Genomic DNA, 10,000 nt, shown 5'->3' with positions numbered 1-10,000 from the left:
TTACACTGCAAAAAAGCCCTCTAAAAAAATAAGTAAAAAATATAGTGTTTTAGGTGAAAAATTGCTTATTTTGAGCAAAATAATCTGCCAGTGCAGCAAGCAAATTGGACTTGGTAAGAATTCTTAAAACAAGAAAATAAAATCTAAGCGGTAGGTATAGAAAAACACTTGAAACAAGTATAAAAATCTTATTTTTCTGTTGCTTGTTAAGATTTTTGCTCTTATTTTAAGCAATTTCTTCTCCTTTATTAGTCATTATTGCTTAGAATTAGATGTCCTCCAAGAAATTATTGCTCAAAACAAGCATACAAGACGCTTAAAACAAGGCAAATTTACTTGTTTCCAGCTCATTTAAAGTCTTAAAACTAGTCTGATTTTCTTAGCTAGAATACTTATTTTCTCATGTAGAATGAATATCTTGTTTAGGTGTATGAGAAAAATATACTTGACAAGAACTTCAAAACATTTCTTTTATTAATATTTCATCAGCTGGACAAACATGCAGTCAAACGATAATAAAACACCAAAATCTTGACAATATAATCGTATGATTAAACAGAAATTAAACAGAAAACCTGAAATTATCAGTGTACTGTAACACATTAATTAATGTGGCCTGTTCAGAAATGTCATCTTTTTCATGAATGCTTACAACCACCATCAAATTCTAAGTAATGTCATAATCGCTTGGGTCAGATATGCAGTCAGATATCTTTGGCCGAAAAGCATACTCTCATCAGAACAGTATGTGTCTATTTACTCACTTATTTACTTAGACATTCATGAAAAAGATGTTATTTGTGAATGGACATTTTAGAATTAACCAACTGCCCGCAGGAGCACTTTTGACTCTTTGATTCTTTCTCAAAGTGGGGGAGGAGAGGGAGAGAGAAATGTTTTTAATTATGATATCAATGTGTCCATGAAGTGCTACTGAGGCGTTATTACGCCTTTCCTTATAGTGCTCATCTTTTAATCTGCATAGCCAATGTTTAGAAAAAAGCCCCTCAATGATACTCAATGCCATGCTGACAAAAGACAAAAAAGGACAAAAAAAATCATCAACTCAGATCAGAGAACAGCACACAAAAGTATTAATAGAAATGCGATGGATTGTCCTTTTATACAATGGCTTAGAACCTGAGATTGCCAGTGTCCAACATATTTACTGTAGTTTATAGTGATTGGACCTTTTGGGCATATTTTCCAAATTCACCAGAACATATATTTCAGTTCATCTGGATACTTAAAATTGTAAATCCAAATCCACAGAGTTGAGATTAAGGGTATATACCGGTAACCGAGTCCAAACAGCATCACACATGCACAAGAGATGCTCCGAGTTCACTGTACAGCTCCATGCCTTGTATCACAGTCTCTGGCACGGGATGTTCCTTGCAAACCATATACGTAGATGTGCAGTCTGCCTTTGGATCACTTCGCCACTCCAGTCCTGATGGTGGAAAAAGAAAATGCAGAAAGCTTAACACTGTGCACACACTTTTTATGTAGCTTTAATGGCACTAAATGTAAAAATGCTGATATCTAGTGAATGACAACCATGGCCACTAATAGGGGGCATTTAATAGTGTGCTTGTCAGTGATATGCAGGTGCCATTTATCGCATGCTCTCTTTATTGGGGTGCAGATCGTTTGTGAACACCATAATCAGAACTGTTCAAAATTCAGAGTCAGTGAACCTAGAGGTGGGCCATGCATCTCCCACACCTAATGTCTGACCTTCTAATACCTAATACCCAACTTCATTAGATTGTTTGCAACTCAAACACAATGTTTCCATTAGCTGCTGGAGCCATGAGTTATCCTACCTTCCTTCTGGCAACGCCTCCCTTCTCCTTGACAACCTCCAAGATGCTTCCTCAAGTATCTGTCAGGCACAGGAACTCTGCATTAACCTGTCAAAGACACATTACAAGAAAATTACATGGTTGTCAGGCCCAGTTGTGTTGTGCTTCCTGTCTGTCCTGTGACTTGTCACTATGTCTTTTCTATCTCTGGGCCTGCAGGTGGGGCAACACCTGTGGTCAAGCCACAAAGACATCCTACAGGACAGACATACAACAACACTTAAATACTATCTGTTATGACATAATGTACCACCACACTTACTTCACTTAATGTCAGCAACGCAGGCCATGCGGTGTAGACTGCCAGCTTATCTTAGACAAGCCTTTTGCACCTATGACAAAACACATAATTAGACTGCTGGAGTTGATGTTACAGAAATTACAAGATAAGATGAGGGCTAACATCACAATGGCATTGACTGACTTCTTGTAAAACCTAAATTGAGACCAGGGGTCAAGGAGAGTAGAGTAGCCTCAACCAAATATAATCTGCCATATCAAATACATCGTCACACACTTTTTTTTAGACTGGGGAATATTGTCACCATTTAAGAATATTGGTAAATAACGTGACTACAGCCACTTAAGACAGCGTGAAATTAAAGTGAATTAAAATATTTTTCACCATATCCATATTTCATACAATACAAAATAACTGTTGACACCATGCCAACATGAAAATGACAGCTAATTGGCTAAAAAATATTTTTATCCTCATTTTGCTTTGGTGTAAGTAAAGTGTTCAAGCAGAGGGTAAAGTGTAAAACAATTGAACATGGACAGAAATCCTACCTTTTACAATGACTGTCTTCAAAGTCACATCTTCCACTAGCACAGGGGGTAACCATCTGTCAAGTTGAAAAACAGAGGTGAACCTTTTCTCACAATATCGGCAAACATGGCTTTTCAAAGGTGATATTCAGGACTGGCCAATAGTGACGCCCATTACAAAAAATATAATACATATTTTGAGTAACATGTGGGGCATTACAGGGCAATAGCAAGCTAGAGAGCAATAGCTAGCTGCTAAGCTAAACAGCAGCAGGTGTTAAATTATGTTTAAAATAATTATGCTGGTAAATTACACTTCAGACTCGATAAACCTTAAGGTTATTTTTTTTTTACTCCTAAAGATGTTGCACAAGATAAGCTAATGTTTAAGAGTGGATATTTGAATGCAAGACAAACAGCTTGTCAGATCACACAGCATGATCTAACAATATTCGTATCAGTTAACTTTCCATACAGACAAAAGCGCCAAAAACATCACAATAGCGTAGTATACTTCACAAATGACTGTAATAGTGTCTTAATACAAGCATATTGCCAAAGATGACAAGGATTGAAACGGATTGTGAAACTTACCCGGCTGAAAACGATTGCCTCAATTTCAAAGCAGGAGACCAACTGACGAACAGGAAGTGACGTAATTCCATTTCCGGTTTTACCCTTTGGTGATTTTTTTTGTTTTTGTTTGTTATCCCACCTGAATTACAGCATGAATTTCACATATATAGTTTTGATTTATGTAAAATATTTCTGTACCAATAAGGTAACAACTTGGTGCCAGCAGGAAGAAGATAAATACTGTCAATGAAAATGTGTTTCGACAATAGGCGATTCATTTCTTACTGCCACCTACTGTTCTGGAGTGTGATGTGCATGTCAGTTAATATTATGAGCTTTTTTCAAGTGCATAGGCCTACATTATTTGTTTAGATTATTTGTTTAAAAGTTAATACGCGGACAGTTCAAATGGTGTTTATATGATTTCAATATTCCTTAAATTGTTTGTATACATATTTCTTAATATTTACCAGGACCCAGAAACATTTTTTGAGTGTGCCTTAAATGAACACAAAAAAACCTGTTGCCCTTGCTGTTGCAGTTGTGCAAAAGGAAATAAAACGTGCATTGAAGCACTTTATTTTGTCAAATCATATTGATCTAGATGTTATAACTTCAGGTAGGCTATAGGCCTAGGTTTGCATATTAATAGGCCTATACAAGACATGTCCAATTAGTGTAACGATGGAATCTAATGATAGATAACAAACTAAAAATGTCGTCTGGACAGATGCTGATATTTCTGAAGATATTCACTTTTGTTTTTATCAGCAGCAAGGACCATGCTATACATCTTATCAGAATTAAGTGAAATAACTCACAACCTTTTTTGCTCTGATGACGGAAACTTTACAAAAACTGAGACAGAGCAGCATCTTTAAAAAGCAGCATCCTGAACAACAACGTGCCCCCTAAACAACATTATATGCAACATTTACCTTCACACTGGGTACTTTGATGAGACACGTGTGCATGAGGTTAGAGTAAAAGCATTATTTTTTTATTCTAAATTTCAAAATTAAATTAGGCCTATAAATGTCTGCAAATGTCTTGTAAATCAAAGCAAAATGGCCCTGCCGTGGGCAACTGGTAGGGCACTCGTCTGCCGTGTGGCCGACCCGGGTTCGATTCCCGGTCCGGGTCATTTGCCGACCCCTTCCCATCTTTCTACCCATTCGCCTCCTGTCCACCTCTCAAACTGTCCTGTCATCAATAAAGTTGTAAAAAAGACCAAAAACAATCTTAAAAAAATTAAATAAATACAATCATAGCAAAATTGACGAAAGTAGCCTACCCATCAAACAAACAGTATATTTGCTCATGAAAAAGAATTGGGCCACACATCAGCGGTATCAAGGCGTCAGAGGCATATGTCAGTTCAAAGATTAGATTTTTTGAATATCATCTCTGAAATGGATGTTTCTTGGTAACAATTAGGAAAGACAATAATCACAGATATGGGACTCCCTATTTTTTTTTAAATATATTTTAGTGATTCATCTACAGTATATTTTGCGGTGAATTTCAAGTGTTTGACACATTGAGATGGGATACAGATTTACAATCATGAAATTGCTATGCCAAATGCTGCACAGACAACAGAAATGTCAAAGCTATGAATCTTGAATGGAAATCTCATTGGCCCTATTCATTTTTATGCAATCACAGTTGATTAGCTAGAATATCTTAGTGAGATCGAGCCAGTTCTTAAAACAGGTTCATTTGGATTGTCTTATTGTCTTGAAACAAGTAAAAATGTACTCACAGTCTAATTGTTAATGCGACTCTGTCAGTATGTGTTCTATTTTAAGAAAAAAGCTGCTCAGAACCAGTTTTATTATCTAGGTAGGATAAAAAAGATGAATTTTCTTGAAACAAGTCAATTCATCTTAACAATAGTCAGTCTTACCAAGAAAATACATTCAAAAACAAGTCTAATGAGACCAAAATGCTGAATTCAAGTATATTACACTTGTACAGATTTTCGTTTTTTGCAGTGTACCTATAAGGATTTAGCTTTATTCAGATTTAAACTTAAGTCCGATTAAAGTTTATTCCTCTTTCAAATCCGATTAAACATGTTCCTCTGCCATGTAACCTTTTATTCAGAATTACAGTTAGTCCGGTCATTCCACGCATGCTTACACGCGGACTTAAAAACATCATGTAACCGTAGTGATTGGTTGTTCTTCATTCCTTAAAGTGGAAATGAAGCACTGACAACTATTATCATTTTTTGTCGGCTTATTTATTTTCATAAACGAATGGATGTTCATTGAACTGCACTTTTAAGTAGTTTTGCTGAAAAATGACATGTTATTACCGAGTTTCGCCACAAGGGCGCAGCCATGTTCGCCGCCTACGTAACGCGAATGGTAGAACTTGGTGGCTAATGTAGCCTTCCATTCACTTAACGTTAGCGTGTGCTAACTACAGCGCTAACTGACTCTAATCGTGGCAGTAAAATTGAAGAAGGACGAGGGGTTCATTTTACATTGTCCGTGGGTTTTCTATGTTATATACCTAGTATCAGATGAAAGAGAAATGCCAAGTGTCATTATCACTTTGTGTCAAAAAGCCTTTGCTACGAGCATGGTGGGATAGCTGCAGCCATCCACCCATTGCATCCACCATAGGACAGGAGTCAGGACTGGGGCTGCTCGATCTCATAGGTTTGTAGTGACAGACCGTCACCAATAACGTCTTTTTCCTGCATTGTTGGACGCTAATCTGAAAGCCCATGTCTTTAAGTTGGATATGTGGTTCAATTCAGTAATAGAAAATAACTTGCAAAATTGGCGGACGTTTGGAAAGCTTTGTGAAGGGAAGGGACGCAGCCTGTGTGTGTGGCTATCCCATCCCCTCTCTCGTCTCGCTCTCGGAGTTGGAGGAGCTTTGGGGATTTGAAGTTGATGCCACGGGAAATGACACGTTAAACTATCATGGCCTACATTAAGTTATGGCATGCTTAAAGTAGCTGCATCTATTGTAGTAAATTATTATGTTATTGAAGTCGCGGATGCATCCTCAAACTGGCTGGAATAGCGTTGTTGCCTTGGATTATTGTTGACTGGATAACACCGATAAACGTGGGCACGGAGATGTCAAAGTAGCCTAATTCAGGTGCTTGGAAAATGTTGGCGAAACCATCGGAAGATGAAGGTAGGGAACTGCAACATTGCACGACATCGCACGATTATGAATAGTGATCATGTTGGCTCATACCAAAATGTGTCAGCGACTTGTCACCTTAGCAAAAAAAAGCTGCTTGTTTACCTGTGGTTCATGTGATGGGATGTCTTGTCTGCCTTCATGCCTCATATTTGTTCTGTCCCACCCAAACACGTATTCTTGCTTCATTTGGGTTAAGCAAATAAGCTCATAATCAGCCACGCAAGTCCCAAATGTTTAATTCACTACTATCAGAATAGGAGACTACCATTCGCGTGACGTCACCCGCTGTTGGCTGGAAACGTTAACAGAAACGTTACGTGTTTGTGCTTTATTTTTTTATTAACGGCTTAAATTTCAGACTTCAAAAAATATATATATTTGCTGGCTTATCTTACTGATGTTATAGACCCCTATATTAGGTCACTGCTTCATTTCCACTTTAAGGAACCTGAAAAGATCAAGAGCAGTGATTCTCAAAGTGTGGTCCGGGGACCACTTGTGGTCCGCGACAGAGCTCAGGTGGTCCGCGAGGGGATTTCTACTTTCCCAAGACAAGATAGCAGTAGGCTATGTTTGTAAACTAATTGCAAACCTAAACGTAGCTGAAGTCTTATTTTCACCAGAATAAGACAGGTTTGTAAATGTGAATAAAAATTGAGTCATCTGCATCGAAATTAGCAGTGTCAAATTAGCACCCCTCAACTGTCGATTCAGTTGACGGGGGGGTCCCTGAACATTTTTGGGGGGACAAAGTGGTCCTCGGTCTGAAAACGTTTGAGAAACACTGATTTAGGGCGTATTCACACCTACCACGTTTGGTCCGGACCAAAGGACCAAAGGGACCAGATTTTCGTTGGTTCTGACCTTTTGGGATAGTCTGAATACAAACCAGCGAATCCTGGTCCGGACCAAACAAGCGGACCGAGACCGAGCTGAAAGGTCGGACTCGGTCCGGATCAAACTACCCTGGTGCGGACCTTTTGGAGGTGTGAAAGCAGACCGGACCTAATCCCAGACTTTTTGCTTTTTTGTACCTCGGGAGCTTCCGTCGTTTTTCGAGATTCATGGGAAACAGAGTGTAAACAAAGCGACTCAACAACTTGTCATGTCCATGTCTTTGGTGTAAATTCGACAGAGTGGTTTGTTTGCAACAATATTAATAAAATAATAGCCTAAACTATCGCAATCGTGGGCGTAGGCTACATTATTGTAGGCTACGGTCATTCATATTTTCAATGAGGATGGCTTGTCAGTGGAGCACAGGAAAGGAAAAAGAGACTCTGTTAAGTTACCTATCACAGCATTTTAAATGTCGATTGGGGCAAATCCGAAAAGCATCTACTGAAGAAACGGAAGAAAACACTGTAGTCCGCACAGTATGGATTCTGATAATGATAGCAATAATTACGACGTTGGCACTTATCCCCCTGGCTTGCTAGCTGTGCGTTGGATGGATGTAGGCTAGTGGAATAGCCTAGGCTACTTGAAGAAGTTGTGATGAAGACAACGAAGGTAATTCATTAATTTACCCGCTGTGGTGGCATGTTGGCAAGTTTGTATGATCCAAACGCTACGCCCGTGCTCATCATGTTACTTTTTTCTTGATGGAGTGCGTGAAATATTGCTGCAAATGGTAGCCAATATTCCAATACAAACGTATCCAAATGGCAGTGGAGCGCACTGTTTATTTTCGAGAAGAAAGCATGGCGTGGTGCTTGGAATAAGCTCGCCAATGTTTCACATTGAGCCTGTTTTGCGTCGTTCCCAGACATCCCAAGTGTAAAACACTGATTGCAGGGAGGTGGTTATCCTAATATTGATGACTAAACCAGCCAGCACGCTCTTTGTCAAGCAATGGGTGAAAACTCGCTCTTGAACAATCTGGCTTTGAACAGTCAAATGAGGTTCAGACTCTCTCTCTCTCTCTCTCTCTCTCTTGCCTGTCTGTGTAATGTAACCGAGGCCATTCCATGTAGCCTACGATGCACTCGTTATCTCGCCCGCACGCTATATAAGTGACAGTATAAAAAAGAAAGAAAGAAAGAAAGAAAGAAACGGGGATAACATGTAGGCTATCCCAACTCGCGGGCACCAGGGAGCAATTATCAATTGGCTATCAGGATCATGTCATGAACTTCAGATAGTCTGCGCTATATTTCATGTGAGCGCTATGCCATGCATGCCGTGACAGTTTATTTTACATGCCGCTGAGCTCTTTGGATACTTGTAGGCCTATTTGGACATAGCCTCAACTTGTTGCGTGTGTCGTTTCTGACCAATAGCTGAACGACCTCAGGGCGCGTGGCTTTGTTGTCGATTTTGGTCCGCTTACTGAAATGTACACAGTCTGAAAGCCAACCGCACCAAATTTTTAAAATTAGGTTCGGACCAAACAAAGTGAACTATCGGACTTTCCTGGTCTGAATACGCCCTTAGAGAAGGGGTGGGAAACCTATGTCTTGAGGGCCGTTTGAAATTCTGGTTTGTGCACATAGTACGGCCCTGGGAGCCTCGGAGGACTTTTACGGCCCTCGGATGAATTTCACGTGGCCCCTCGAATGAAAAAGGTTCCCCACCCCTGATCTGGAGTATACTGTAGGATCAAGAAAAAAAGAGAAAAGATTAGTTGCGTCTGTGGGGTAGTAGTATGTAAAAACCTTCAGGTGCTCATCGTATTCCAAAGTTGCAAAAACTTGTAGTGGAGAGAGAGAGGGTCCGAGGCACTCTGAAGTACGTGTTAAAAGTCCTTTATTGATACATGGACATTGATAGCCGACGCGTTTCGGTCGTGTGCGACCTTCTTTCTCTATTCTCTCTATTACGTATTAGCCCTGAAGAAGGTCGCACGCGACCGAAACGCGTCGGCTATCAATGTCCATGTATCAATAAAGGACTTTTAACATATACTGTAGGATTCTCAGAGAAATCGAAGAGGAAACTGAATAGTCTTCAAGGAAATTATTATATATTTTTTTTAAATCACGCATGCAAACAGAAAGCCCTCTCCGCACACAGGCAGAGGCGATTCTAGGGTCAGGTGGGGCCCCAAGCAAAAATGCAAAATAATGAACATTTGAACCAAAATCGCCACTACTGTGGTAAAGTGTGGGCTGGTATCTAAGGGCTTGGGGCCCCAAGCGGCTGCCTGCCTTGCCTGGTGGCAAGATGCTCCTCCGCACACAGGTAGGTATGCAGGTATACCACACTCACCCCTGCAGGTGCGTCCGTCTCCCTGGTATCCGGTCAGGCAGGAGCAGATGTAGTTGGACCCTCCAGTGTAGCTGCACTGGGCCCTCTCAGCCAGGTCACAGTCATGTGTACCACGCACACAGTGGTTCACCGGGCGCTCAACCTCTACAATGGGGGAGAGAGAGGGATGGGGGATAGAGGTTGTGAGCAAGTCATAATGTATTATCAAAGGTCCTGTGTACAGTAATGCGTGCCACGCACACAGTGGTTCACCGGGCGCTCAACCTCTACAATGGGGGAGAGAGAGGGATGGGGTTAGGGTTAAGGGCCGTACACACAGGTCGGTGCTAGTCAATGGCTCAGCGAATGAACTCAATAGAATATCAATGTGCTCCAGCGAGACTAGTAGGCGAGTACTGTAC

General features: G+C 40.4%; 1 protein-coding gene and 1 long non-coding RNA gene across 2 annotated transcripts in view; both read right to left on the bottom strand.

The window, feature by feature from the left end:
* The window catches only part of LOC134448251 (nidogen-1-like), a 115,381-nt gene that overhangs the window by 44,789 nt on the left and 60,592 nt on the right, over positions 1-10,000 (bottom strand). Inside the window, exon 13 of the mRNA XM_063197951.1 lies at positions 9,600-9,743. Coding sequence (XP_063054021.1) covers positions 9,600-9,743 — 144 coding nt within the window. The remainder of the gene's footprint in view (positions 1-9,599; positions 9,744-10,000) is intronic.
* LOC134448258 (uncharacterized) lies at positions 452-4,205 on the bottom strand. Its single transcript, XR_010034699.1, has 5 exons — positions 3,234-4,205; positions 2,661-2,716; positions 2,131-2,200; positions 1,830-1,916; positions 452-1,453 (listed from the first exon to the last, which is right to left on the bottom strand). It is a non-coding gene; the product is annotated as an uncharacterized LOC134448258 (long non-coding RNA).

This window comes from Engraulis encrasicolus, chromosome 1 (assembly GCF_034702125.1).
Source record: "Engraulis encrasicolus isolate BLACKSEA-1 chromosome 1, IST_EnEncr_1.0, whole genome shotgun sequence".
Lineage (NCBI taxonomy): Eukaryota > Metazoa > Chordata > Actinopteri > Clupeiformes > Engraulidae > Engraulis > Engraulis encrasicolus.
Note: the sequence above shows the minus strand (reverse complement) of the source record. Positions and strands in the feature narration are given on the sequence as shown.